The following is a 14,090-nucleotide window of genomic DNA, read 5'->3' as shown; positions in this document are numbered from 1 at the left end:
GAGTACAAAGTACAGAGCAGCTGACTGTCATGACTAATGGTTGGACTAGGTGTCTCAGCCCAGCAACCGGGGGTGGGAGAAGTGAAGTCATAGCTGTTTTGTGCAGCTTGGTGTGTGCTGGGGAGGCTCAGGGGTGCTCACTGCGCCGGACTCGTCTGTATTTATAGCTCTGATTCAGTACGTGGAGCAAACAGGAAAGAGTACATTAGTTTACTGTTGTTGAAAATACCCAGGATTGCAAAACAAGACTTAGGCTTTTTTTTTTTTTTTTTTGTCCTTTGTAGTAAGATCCAGTTTGAACTTGTTAAATCTGGATTGCATGAAGCTGATAAATCAAGAGGCACTCCTCTGAAAACAGGAGTGAGCTCTGGGGGAGGGAAGGAAACTCCAAGTGCCCTGGCATTCCCTGAATTGCTTTGTTTCTTGAGCCTTTGACAGCCTGCAGCATTCAGCTCTTTATCTCCTGGCTCAAGAGCCAATTTAGACATTAAACAGTAAACAGGACAAACTTCACACTGCCTACCTTTCCCAACACTGCTTAGTTTTCTGCTTACCTTGTAACTCTTTCACACTGATTTTTTTTTTTCTTCCTTTCTTTTTGCCCTGGCTTGCTCTGTTATTTCTTTCATTATTTTCCTCTCCTCTCCTCCTTGGTATTTTAGAACTAATATTAACTATATATGCTGCCAATTCTGTTTAGATCAAGCTCTGTGTTAAAAAAGGGATTGTGCCCCTTGGGTGTATTGCATTTTTTCTGTGCCACCTGTGAGATTTCTTCCCATTTTCCCCCTCCTCCTCCTGAATGTCGCCTGGGCTCACAGTGCAGTCCGCTCGCTGTCTTGGTGTTTCCATGGCATCAGCAAAACAGTGGTATTGTCTAGTCACAGCAGTGTCAGGCTGCAAGAGCTTTTCCAAGACGCGTGCAGCTCTCTAGAAATGTAATCTGTGCAGATCAGGAAGAGGATGGGATGCTGTTCCCTTGGATTCCTCATTCTTCTTGCAGTTATTTACTTGAACATGATTTGTTTAGAGAGCTCCCTCCACCTGCAACTGCTCTCAGAGCACTCAGCAAGGGAAGAAAAGAGTTGAGTCAATCCTGCAAAGTGTTATGGTCAAAGAAAACTTAAATATTCCTGGGAGCAGAACAGGAGAGAAGGATGTGGGGAAAATCATTCAGATAGGGAGTAAAGTCTTTAAGTTGCAGTGAGCCACTTTGTCTTTGAAAGTCCTGCTTTCTGTGCAGATTATGGTGACTTAGACCTGTCATGAAACCTAGAGGTGGAAAAAGCAGTCAGCCTGTGGCTACTTTTCTTGTGAAAACCCCCAAAAGACGGGGGAGAAGCTATGGGGTTCAGTAGCTCTGTAAATGACTGCGTAATTGTGTTGTAGGAAGGCAAGATAGAGTAGATGTGTCTAGAACTTGAAATTTGGCTGCATCTTTCATAAATTGTCACCTTGCTTTCAAATGTGATAATACTTGGAGACCTTGTGTAGAATCAGGGTGGGCTGGAAAACTCAGCTGTATGAGGTGCTTCCTCAGGATAGTTTTGAGGGAAAGACACGTAGAACAGTAGATGTAAAGGGTTGTGCCCATGTGTGCACCCTTTGTTTGCTCTATCCAGGCTTCTACTTCTGCTGGTATTCGCTAGGTATTGTTATCTTTTTTTCTCCTCAGGAAAGAATGTTTTTTAAGATGACAGATAAATTGAGGAGGCTCTGTTTTGTAGCAGCTACTGTTTCTCCTTCTCTTCTCTTCTCTTCTCTTCTCTTGCTGACCCCATAAATTTCATTCCCTGCTTCAAGTTGGCTTCTGCTCTTGCTGTTTAGAGCCCAAGATTAAGTGTTCAGAATAGCATGAAGAGGCAAAACATGACAGCATGGCTTGCTTCTTACCCTCTATTAAAAAATAACCAGACAACAGCAAATCAGCTTCAGGAGTGTTTGCAGAGGGTGATGCCACCTGTCTCTCTTGGCTACAGCAGTTGCTATAATGAGATGGGATGTGGGGCCACTTCAGGGCTTGCCTTTGCGGAGGTAATGGAGGCATCAATATGAGTTTGGAGGTTGGAGCTGGAAGTTCCTCTTGGTTCCCTTGCCAACAACTGGAGCCAGGAAAGTATCATCAGGTGCCATGCCTGGGCACAGCAAGGCAGCCCTGCTAGGGTTTGCTACAACTGTATAGGAGAGAAAGGCTTGTTGGAAATTTCCCTCCATTACCAAGTTGGTTTTGGTATAAGTCCTGGCTGTACTGCTTTAGCTAGGTCTAAAGATGCATTGAGAGTGATAAACTAAAATTCTTTTTGCTTGTATTTTGCTTACAGTGCTGTAACTTGTAAGCACTCTGTGCTGAGATAGGCAGTTTCAGAATTACATCCTTATTTCAGAGCTGTGGTACACCATGACTCACCAGCCCTTCTCTGTGATGCCTACAAATCCATCACGTGCGCTGCAGAGAGGAAGTGGAAAAAGCGTTGCAGGCTGGGGGAACTGTTCACTAACAGGAGGGACAGTTTCTTCTAAGTTTGCTGGCATCAGCTTTCCCTTAGCAAGCCATATAGACACTTCTCCCATCTTTAACACATAGGGAATTTTCATCGGTTTCAGTTTTTAATGATTGCTCTCAGATGCTGTGTTCTTGGCTGCTAATCTCCCTTCCCCCTGTCTCCAAACTTGTCCATTCAGGACAAGATGGGTTAGTGCTCAGCTTCCCAGCCTGGCTTGACCTTGCTGGAGCTTCGCGGCTGGAGAAGATGTGGCTGCAGCTCCCAGCAAGGCAGGAGAGGAGATGACTAAGGCAGGGTTGGCTGTGCAGGATATATTGCCTGTAAGAACTTTCCCTGTTGGTCCTAGCCAGAAGAAACCTCATTGGCACTCAGCAGTTGCTGGGTTCCGCTCCTGGAGCCCTACTTGCTGTTGGGCTGATGCTGCCCAGAGAATACTAGTGCAGGATCAGAATGGTTGAAGCAAGTGCGCCCAGTATGTCCACTCTAATGTCACGCCTCTGGGAGGCTAAATGATGAAGTGGGGCTTTGGAGTCGCAGCTCACTCAGCCCTGCCTCTTAGCCTGTAAGTATGTGTGATCTGTGCTCTTAATGAGAGTGATCAATGGGGAGCAACAGTTTCTTTTGTGTCTTTTTTTTCTGTTCCTGCTATGGTACCACTTGGACTGACAACTTCTTTAATCTATTTTTTTTTCCTGCAGTGGCTCTCTACACTTCCATTTTTGGGGTATTGCAACTGCTGTGCTTGCTGACAGCGCCTGTGATCGGGTACATCATGGATTGGCGACTGAAAGAATGCGACGATGGCGCAGAAGAGAATGAGGACAGCAACGCTGAGCAGTGCGTAGTGTGCACCACATGGGACATGCAGCCACGTAGCAGCCCCCCTCTGCTCTGCATAATGTGTTTTGTGATGAAAGACTGAAAAGAATATTGGTTCTTCAGTATAGAAAAGAAAGCCTGCAGGAAGACTTGATAATTGCAGAGGAAAGGACCAAACTATCTCCCATGTCCACTAATATCAGTCAAGAAGAGCAAATGTAAATTGTAGCAGGGGAGGCTCAGACTTCCCTTCTAGCCTAACAGTAAGAGTAACAGCACTGAAGTAATAGCCCAGATGTTCCTCAGCTTCCACTGATGGAGATCCTACCACCTCCTTAGGCAGACCTCTAGCCAAACTGGTTTAGATAGAGTTGATGTGATATGTGGAGAATCTTGCTGTGAGTTCCAGTAGCTGGTGAAAGTGCTTTTTGTAACACAGGTTTTGCTATCCTTCCAGAAGTGACAAGAAAAAGAAGAAGCGTGATCGTCAGATCCAGAAAATCACCAATGCCACCAATGCCTTTGCATTCACAAATGTCCTGCTGGTTGGATTTGGAATCACCTGTCTTATTCCTAACCTACCATTGCAGGTGAATAGGTCAAATGGGTGGGTGTGCTGGAGGGGCTGGCAGTGTGGGTCCTGGCAAAATGACAGGCAGGACAGTGCCAGGAGGTCCTGCAAGCCAGCAGAACCAGCTAGTGGCAGGAGGGCTTTCTGGCACTGCTGGGAGACTTCTGTACTGCTTTGGGAACCCCAGTCTTAGAGCTGAAACAAGTAAAACCATGCAATTTACATCTCTTGAGAGAACCTAAAGAGGCAGCTATAGTTAAAATGTCAGTTGATCCACAATTTATTCAATCTTAGAAGTTTCTGCAGCTGAGCTCTGTAACAACAAATGCTTTCCTACTGAGATCCTCTCAGCAGTGCCAGTGCATTTCACCTGGGCTCGATTTAAGCTGCTGCTGGTCAGAAAAGTTGCTGTAAGAAGCATGACACTGATATATACAGCAGGTTATTTCTGCATCAAATGCTATGCTCAATGGTACCTGTGGGATTATAAACCTGTTAAAATATTTATTTTGTGGCACTACCTGGTTTTGGCAGAGGAGTTCAGTGATTTTATGCTGTACTTAAACATGCCTTGATGATGTAAGCAAACAGATACAGTTTGCTCATACTTGCATATTGTCCTCAATAACTTGTGGAAAATTAACTAAATTGGCCACAAGCTCAATGAAGAAGCATTGTGACCCTGGCCACATGTGGCTGGGGAGATGTCCTTGCGACAGTGCCATCTACAAATGAGATAGGTCTTCTGTGTGGTTCATCTCAGGGGGCACTACATGTTAGCCTTTGCAAAGTAAGGAAAAGCAGTGCTTTTAGAGATGAGTACAAATTTCTTCCCTTGTGCTGATCTTTCAGGTTTTGGTTCTGGGTTCCTCAAGCCCACCTTTCTACTAGAAAGAACAGCTTTTTAGGAATGGTTGTATGTTGGGGTCTGGCACATCTAGGTGGTATCTAGGACGTGACATTTTTCTGCTTCTCTTTTCAGATTCTTTCCTTCATTTTGCACACAATCGTGAGAGGATTCATTCACTCAGCTGTGGGAGGCCTCTATGCAGCTGTGTAAGTCTCTGCTTACCTATAATATGTGGCTAGCCAGATAAACTGGTTTGTGATGGTAAGCTGTCCAGGTGAGAGGGAGATCAGGAAGTGAAGTCTTTGTGCTCAGAGGGGAAAAATGATGCAACTTGTTTCCTCAGTCACCACTGGATATGACAGTAGCTGGACTGAAGTCCTAGCTGATGCTTTCCTTGTTTAGAAACAGCTAACCCCTTTGGCATAGCTACTGCAGTGAGACAGGCACAGCCATATATGGGCCTCAGGTGAGATTAGGCTATCAATGCTAAGGTTAGATAGTAAAAACTCAAGGCTTTTTTTGTCTTGTAATGAGTAGCTATGTGCGTGTGTCCAGGTAAAACATCAACATAATTGAATACGTTGCTACTGGTCTGCTCTGAAATTACATTGGTAAAGCATTGCTCAAGATACCATTAGTGATGCCTACTCCCTTTCCCAGGACAGATAATCCATCCTGTTTCCAACTTACCAAAACTATCAATAGCTGAATCTAAATACTCTCTTCCTTATTAAGCAATGCTTTTGGTTTTGAAAACAGATCTGCCTCTCTGTCCTGAGCTGTTGGACAGAGGAACAGAAAGAAGCTGTTATCTTTCAGAGAATCGCAGAATTGTTGAAGTGGGAAGGGACTTCTTGAGACCATCTAGTCCAACCCTGATGCTCAAGCAGGGTCAGCTAGAATAAGTTGCCCAGGACTGCGTCCAGTTGGGTTTTGAATATCTCCGCAGATGGAGATTCCAGACTCCCAGACTCCTTCTGTCAAAGGTTTTGGTCCCAGTGTCTGGGGAATCCAGACTAGAAAACCCATCTAAGACTCTGCTTCAAAAATGCAGAAACTTTTGGTTCCCTGGCAGCTAGAAGCAAAAGATTTTTGTCTTAGGCAAGGTAAATGCCTGTTGCTGTACCTATCATCTCGCTTGTAAACTAATCCTGTTTGACCATTGCAACTCTTTGGAACTTCCTGGAGTGAGGTATTTTTGCTTTGAATGTGACTTCTTTGAATATTTGAAGGTTTTGATCCACGTCTGTCTTTCCAAGATTAGTTTGACCTGACCCTTTTTAAACGCTGCTCAGTCATGGAAAGAGAAAGATGTTAGATTGTTCCTGAAATTTATTTTTCCGTTAGTAGTATCTGATATTCAGCACTTTCCAATCAACAGTATTATTTAGTGTGGCATAGGATCAGACTTGTCCTCTAAAAAGGAAAACACATACTAACCTGTTATGCAGGTTTCACTCACTTCTAAAGGGAGCAAATTGTTATGAGCAGATGAAAATGATTGCTCAGCTGCAAATGCTGTCATCTGGATAAAGAGGCCCTGCTTTTAGCTTGTAAATATCAACACTCTTCTGCCTTTGCAATAGGAACAGTAGTTGTATAAGCACTTCCACCTGCCTACAGTACAGCTGCAAAACAAGTGCTGGATCTGATACTTCTTAAGTTTGAGAGTTCAGGATGAGAATAGTCTGGAGAGGAAGGCTCCAGCCTTGTCACCAGCTGCATTCTGCTCTGGAGAGCACTGCACACACCATTGAGTATAGCTAAACAATCTATAAAAAGAGGTAGTTATACCTAAGTCCAGGAGAGAGAAGTTCTTCGTATCATGCCTGCCTTGGGACTGTGCTCTGTTGTGTTAGTCGACTGGGAATGTAATCTGATCTGTGTGATATGAACAGTCAAGGGGACATATAATAATGCTGTTGCTTTCTCTGCTGACAGATACCCCTCTACTCAGTTTGGCAGCTTGACAGGGTTGCAGTCGTTGATCAGTGCCCTTTTCGCCCTTCTGCAGCAGCCTCTTTTTATGGCATTGACGGGACCTTTGGAAGGAGACCCTCTCTGGGCAAGTTCTTCTCAAATTTAATGTGAAAGCGTGGGGGGGTTAAGATGATTTTGGCTCATTTCTTTGAAAACAAAAGGACTCCAGTGCATGGACCAAGGTTAAAAACAGCTGGATTTTTACATGTCCATCAGTCTGCTGTTACCTTGGTGCTGTCCAGGAGACCCTTCCCTGTATTGAGTGATGATTCCCTGGGAGGGAAAGCCATTAACCCGTATGCTGGTGTATGGAAAGGGAGGAAGGGAGAAGGCTGCGGGAGTGCTTTCTGCTAACAGTTTGTGGCAAGTCAAAATCTGTCAGGTAAAAGTGAGTGAATCTGTGTGGACCTCAAAATGCAGTAGAAATACTCTGTTCCCTTGAAAGCCATTAGCTACAATTAACAGTAAATTTTGGGTTGCTGATGCTAATGTCCGAAAAGCCGAGTGGCTATTGAGGGTAGGGCTAATACGGTGTCTTGATGAGAGTCTGTCTGGGCAGCTCATTAAAATCAGGACATGGGTGGTCTTGGGGAGAGTCCTGGTCTCTAGGCTACCTGTGCCCACCCTAGCAGCGTGTTGCTCTTCAGTCATCAAACTTGGTGTAAAAGAACTGCAGCTTAAACAGCCCTGCCTGTTCTGTGGAACAAGACTCCCGCAGCTGTGATGCAGAACGACAAACTCTTGCAGTATTTAGTTTATACGCGTGGTGCTCTGGGCACAGGAGTGCAAATATAAATACGGTGGAGGTTGTTGCCAATACACTGAGCAGGGCGTCTCCTGGTTTTCCCGTAGCTGAGTGACATAGGCTGGGTTCTGACACTTGGGCGTGTGTGACTGGGTTGTCGTCTTCCTAGCCTGCCTAATTTTCTTTTGTCTTCCTTCCTGCAGGTGAACGTTGGCTTGCTTGGTGTGAGCTTCCTGGGTTTCTGCCTTCCAATCTACCTGATCTGCTACAGACGAAGACTAGAGAGAGAAAAAAAACAGAAGATGGATGATGCCAAACTTTTCTTCAAAATCAATGGCACTCCCAATGAGGAAGCCTTTGTTTAAACTGGTGCTTCAAATACAACCTCCCCTGTACAGGTTCCTACCACATCCGTGGGTTCTACCTGTGGTGTAAGCCAGGCTTTTTCTCTCCTGGCTCTGCCAGTCTTTGCTCTTCACTGGAGTGAGGGCTGGACATGATGACTGAGCTTTCCTCAGATGTATGGCAGGAGGAGACTTCCCACTCCTTACTCCAGAACACGGGACACTTTTTCTTTTTATAAAGGCCACGCAGATATTGTGTCTTAAATTATCTCCTGATCACACTCTCCAGCAGCAGAATCTCTGCATAGGAAATTGGGGAGAGAAGGAATAGAGGGATGGGGGAAGAGGGAAGAAAGATCATAATTTGAGTTTGCGAACGTAACACACTGAAGTCTGTTTTCTTCCCCTCTTCCCCCAACCTTGGCTGACGTTGTCTCAGATGCAAGCTGCACTCTCCTCCCTCCCTGAGGCTTCATAATGGTCTTTCTGCTTGATATGTAGCTGGACTCAGTGGTTTTACTGTCTATCCAGACATACCCCAGACTGTTTCTGAGGCAGGGAAGGGGATTTTATTCCTAAGTGTATGAGCACAGCTTCAGTGTATTGCTAAATGTTGGCTGCTAGCACTGACAGCTCCCAAACCTTTTATTACTGCAAATGACAGAGACTGTGAGCAATGGATCTGCCTTCCACACTGAAATGAAGAGCCTAACGGACTGCTTGGTCCTAGACCAAGCCTTCAAAGGCCTGGAATTCCTCTTCTTCCCGGCCTGCAAACCGCCTGTATGTGTTTTAAACTGTCTGCAGTCCTGGAACATTTGAGATAGGAATTGGATCTTGTTTACCGATGAAGTGCTTTGAGACTTGTTGCCTTTTGCCTCTTCTTCCCTCCAACATGACCCTGGGAGGGGAGCAGCCGCGTGTATTTAGTAAAGTGGAGAAGCTTCTTGAAGAGAGTTCTGGGGCTCCAAATACCTTGGTGTTCACATGTCGTGAGCTGACTTGCTGTTGAAAAGAATCAAGAGTGCAGAACACTCCTTTGTGTCTGGTAACTGGATCCTGTGGATGTATGGCAGGATGATGCAGTGATGTAATTCCTCCTCTAGCCATAGCTTATTTACATTGTTCTGATAGTAGCCCCCAAGCTGCTGAACACCAGGTTACTGTAACTGACCAAAAAGCTCCCGGTTTGGCTGTATTAAGAGCCTTCTACGATGTTCATGCTCTGTCTGGACAGAGTATGTGGTGATTGATTGTATGGTGAAGCTGACTTAGAGCAATACATGTGGGTAAAGGTACCCCAGGCCTGTTCACCATGGAGGGAATACAAAGGGAATTCTTAACCTGCTTATTTTTATAGAGGTTTTCCTGAGTCTTGTCTAAAGTTGACTTTTCTGCCCTTAACCTTCTTGTTGAGGTCGGTAGCTCAGCCTCTGTAGCCTTGTGACCAGCGTTAACCACTGCACCTTTTGGACCTGCTTGGAGCAGGACTGTGCAGTGTTGAGGATGACCATCATCAGCGGGTGTGCAGCAGCATACGCACTGGGCTGGCTCAGCTAGTGGCTGCAGGACGGTTGGGGGCAGAAATAAAACACGAAGGTGTAGCGGTGGTGCTTTCTGAACTGCCAACTCCTGCGTTACTGCAAAGCCTGGCAGGGGTAAGTCATTCAACTTCTTTATGTCTGGTTGGAAAAGTACAAGACTCAGTCACTGCCCCGTTAGCTCTAAGTGAGGGATTAGAAACAACAGCGCACTTCGACCTTCCTTTGAGAAATTACCTGGAAACTGGGTGTTGACTCCTTTGGTGATGGTTTGAAGCATGCAGATGCTCAGCCCAGCCAGGCCTTCACCTTCTCTAAATAGCAAGCTTGGTGACCTCTTGCAGAGAGCTTCGGCAGGACGGCAGGAGCCCTGTGGAGTCCCTCGCTGGTGGCCTTGCCAGCACGGGATGAGGAAGCAGCTTTGTGGGACAGCAGCGCCATCTTGAGTCACTGCCTCCAGCCAGCCTCCTGCGGGCAGTTCAGATGCTACTCCACTCCATGGTACCTTCTAGTCTTCAGTCACTCATTTGGAAATGACTTGCCACTTGAGTATTTTACACATTTGTGGAATTTTTTTAATGTGTTGCCTTTATTAAATGTGTTTGTTCCAAGACAGCCTTATTGCCTGCTGTCAACACTTCACTCTTGTAGAACTTTTTGTCTTTTGTTGGCCTCTAGCTTTGGTGACGATTTAGCGACCTTCCCAGATTTTCTTTCTTTTGTGATGAGCAATAATTAAGGGGGAAGAGTTTTGATTCATGTTTCTGTTCAGCTGGCATTGTCTCAAGTACATGTTCAGAGACCCATGAGCAGTAGAACAGCTTGCCTAGATTTCCAGAGGGCTTTCTGCAGATTTCCGCAGTTCATATTACTATACTTACTCCTAAATATTTTGAGAATATTCCTACTCTTGCTCCGAGATATTTGTGACATGAAAATGACAGATTAAGCATCTTTTTTTAGTAAGAGTTCAGACAGGTGAACATCTGAGCCACAGTCCTCAGACTCACAGAATCTTAAAATAGAGACAGCTGTTGGAGGGTGTCAGTGTGCTAACTCAGCATTCCTTCCACCTCAGTTTCAGAACATTGAGCGTGACAGCTTCCACTCTTATGTCACTCGAATTGCTGATATAAATGTCTTTGCAAAATGGTGGAATACGGAGGGTGGCATGTTTTCATGAAGTTGCAGTGGACATGATGCTGCCTTTGAAGTACGTGCAGCTAAATTAAACAAAGAACACCTTTTTATTCCTGCCGTCTACCTCCCTACTGTGGTTCCCAGTTCCTGCCCTTCATTAGGAATAGCCTCTAACCCAGTTTCATCTGATAAAACAGTGGATATAGATGGTTGGTGTCTCTGCTGATGTGCCATGGTCTTTAGAAGCTGCTGGTCAGCTGCGAGGAATAGAGCTCATGCCTTTGATTCACAGCTTCGGGCTCTGTTTGCAGATTGAGCGTGCCTTTGGCTTGCGGTCACCAGGACTAGTGGGTACACAAGGAAGTTTTAGTTATTTGGGGTTGAACAGACAAACAGGAGCGCTTTCTCATGCAGTGCAAAGTCAAACTGTGGAATTCATTGCTGCAGAACGTAGTGGGGAACAGAAGTAGAACTTTTTTTTTTTTTTTAAAGGGGCTGGTTAAACAATGGTCTGATGCATCCACTAACTCAGGGAGATTTTAAGTTGCTATAAATAAAGCTATGCCAAGGAAAGATTACTTTTCTACATGTTCTGTCTCTTAAGAACTGGTCAAAGATGGAGAAAATATGTGCTGGGCTAGGTGAAACACTGGTCTGATCTAGTGGGGTTTACTTTACTCTGACAGTTGTGAACCAAACTAATTTTAAAAGAAGTCTCAAATGTATCTATCAAAAACCCTGTATCTGCATGCAAGATGTGCAAATACTTTACTGATTGTGGCAGAACTGCTTAAATGCTGCACCTCCTGCAGGGGTGGGCCCCTCAGAGGACAGTATTCTGGCGTCAGCCTCTTCTAAACGGTCTTGCACGGTGCAGAAACAAACACTGTTGGGATCGTCCTGCTACACGTGATTGTTCATGGGTATTTTGCTTATGGAAATGTAATTGTGGATTGCTTACGTTTGGGGTGGGAAACAGCATTGCTGCTTTCTAGCCAAGTGATGCAGGACGAAGAGAATTCCTGATGCACTCAGTCTTCTGTGTGCACGAGCCACCTTGTGGAAAAAATTAATGGGCTACCAAAGACTGCAGAGCCACATCAATTTGAATCAATAATGCATTTACCTGTATAGCTCAAATATAGGTCAGTGTGTTTAACTACTTTCATAATTCCTAAATGCTAGAATTTGTAGGGGTTCTTTTTATGCACCTTGTACCCCCTTACCCTCATCCATATGAGAAGTACAAGGAGGTTTGTCATGGGAAAGACCTCATCTCCTCCATAGAAGCATCCCCAACTGAACGTGAAGAAGCAGAAACCTGATCTGTTTGTAGGAGCCCTCAGAGCCAAGGGTGTTGCTGTGTAAAGGTGATTACACCTTCTGGAAACACTGCTCCTGGCCTCTGCAGGCTCTCATGCATTTAATATAAAAAATAAATTAACAGAGTGGGTAAGGGAGGGATGACAGCTTTTTCCTTTCGCTAATCTGTCAGTACCTAAGCCCCACTGACACAGTCTTTATAGCACTAATGCAATGATGCTATCAAGAATAGCAGAGAAAAGCTGTGCTGTTTTGCTTAATAGGACACTTATAACTTTATTCGGTTACTGTCATAGAGTATCCGGATCCTTGAGATGAAACTGGACACAGATGTCTGCAAAAAAAAAGAGCAAATCTTGCTGAGACTCCAACTTAACTGCAATGCTGCTACAGCCATTGAAATGTTTAACTCCCACAACAAAGCCTGGCCTCTTCATGCTCTGTCTACAAAGGAAAATTGTAGGATAATGAGATTTTAACTAAGTCAGTAAATCACTAAAATGTTTTAAAGTAGGAGATTTCCCTCTTGACAGGCTGATGAATTTGGAAAATATGCCGCAAAATATAAAGCAGATACTGTAGGGTAAAAAAGAATTAAATCTTTAAAACTACAAGTTTTGTTACTTTTTTTTTTTTCCTTTGAGTCTCTTCGGCATCTGCAGAGCTTTTGGTATTCCCTACTTCCCAGTTTAGAAGTGCAAAGTATTCATAATGGAAACTAGTATTACGGTAGTATTCCTGATGGGAAGGGACTGGGTTTTTTTAAATTAAAAAAAAAGCACCATTTCTGACTTAAGTTTGACAATGTTATCTTCTCTGGAATAGCTGAAACAATGATGTGTTATGTCGATGCATTCTTAGGTGTTAATTATAAACCCTACAGGTCCTTGTTTTTCTACCTGTGCTGCCCAGCCTGTCTCTGCGCAATCTGTTTTTATCAAGTGTGCTGTGCTCCACGTTGTCATCCTTCCTACTGCTGCTTGTCGCTTCCTTGTGCCTGAGCCTCTCTCACTCGCTTTTTATTCCTGGGACAATCCCCTTTTTCAGAAAGCCCCCTCTTTTTAACCTGACAGCTTTAGCCTCCCCCACCTCCTGTTGACAAAAATATTTTGGTAGTGTTTGTCAAAGTTGAATTGTAAGCTCCTTGGGGCAGGCCTGTGTTATCTTTTGTGTGTTTGTAAGGTGATGTGCATTCTTGCAGTACTATCTAAAAATAAATGTGGTATTAAGTTAATCATTAGTTTTCTTTTTGAGGCTGAACGTAATAAAGGTATTGCTTGGTTACTAACGAGACCACGTAAGCATGAATGCTTCACACAGTGTCATCTGCCAAATCGCTGGGCTGCACGTTGAATGTTTCCTTGAGTCTGTCTTCTCTAGATTAGGAGCTAACAGCCCCATTTCGGTTAATCTTTGAGAAAATTTTAATCTGTTTTAATGTAGACAGCAGGTTGAGAAAAGAGATCAAGCTCAGTTACGCAGGGTGAGCTGGTAGCAAATGGTGAAGGATGAACAACTGTGGCCTTAGGTGGGAAGGCTACAGAAGAGGTGCCGGGTGTCAATGGGGAAGCTGCACATTTTGGTTATCCATGCTTGAGCTTGGTGACACCAAATGTATAGCGTTTTATTTTTCCAATCAAATAAAGACAATCCTTGCTCTGTGATTCCAGTGACGAAGTGGTAAAAGTAGTACCCTTTAGCTGTTTTTTATTGAGTACAGGTCACATAAAAGGGCTTTTTGCAATTGTCTTCTAATAACTATCTTGGGTTATTCTTAATGCCCAGTACAGCTCGGGTGGCTGCTGCTCTGAAGTAGTACTGAAAATGCAAGAGGACTTGAAAACGCCATAAATCATGACCTGCTGTCAAGGTGGAGCCCCATTCCCAGAAGACACACTTACCCTGACTGCAGCCTTGACTCATCCCCTAGCTATTTGCGTTAATACCCACGTCCTTTGTCAGCCCTCCTCCCCGCCCTCCGAAAAGAGAGGGGCTTTTAGTCACTGACCAAGCGTGCCACAACCCCCGAGGAGTGTATGGGTGTTAGTGCTGGGGAGCGCGTCTCCCTCAGGCCGGGCTGAGGGGGGACAGCGGCGAGAGCGCGCTGAGGTAAACGCTCGCGCCCCTCGGCGCGGAGGGCGGGAAGGTCTCGCGCCCACTCCCCCGCCCTCACCCCGCGGTCACCGTCCTCCCGCCCGGCGCGCGCGCGCGCGGCGCTGAGGTAAGGACGCCTGCGTGGCGCCGTGACGCAGCCGTTGCCGCAGAAACGCCCC

General features: G+C 45.1%; 1 protein-coding gene across 1 annotated transcript in view; it reads left to right on the top strand.

The window, feature by feature from the left end:
- The window catches only part of SLC43A2 (solute carrier family 43 member 2), a 29,502-nt gene extending 19,506 nt beyond the window's left edge, over nt 1-9,996 (top strand). The window contains exons 9-13 of the mRNA XM_009815433.2: nt 3,203-3,341; nt 3,781-3,913; nt 4,877-4,950; nt 6,686-6,809; nt 7,673-9,996. Of these exons, the coding sequence (XP_009813735.1) occupies nt 3,203-3,341; nt 3,781-3,913; nt 4,877-4,950; nt 6,686-6,809; nt 7,673-7,834 (632 nt within the window). The 3' untranslated portion in view covers nt 7,835-9,996. The remainder of the gene's footprint in view (nt 1-3,202; nt 3,342-3,780; nt 3,914-4,876; nt 4,951-6,685; nt 6,810-7,672) is intronic.
- Nucleotides 9,997-14,090: the final 4,094 nt, after the last annotated feature.

Source organism: Gavia stellata, chromosome 25 (genome assembly GCF_030936135.1).
Source record: "Gavia stellata isolate bGavSte3 chromosome 25, bGavSte3.hap2, whole genome shotgun sequence".
Classification (NCBI taxonomy): Eukaryota; Metazoa; Chordata; class Aves; order Gaviiformes; family Gaviidae; genus Gavia; species Gavia stellata.
Note: the sequence above shows the minus strand (reverse complement) of the source record. Positions and strands in the feature narration are given on the sequence as shown.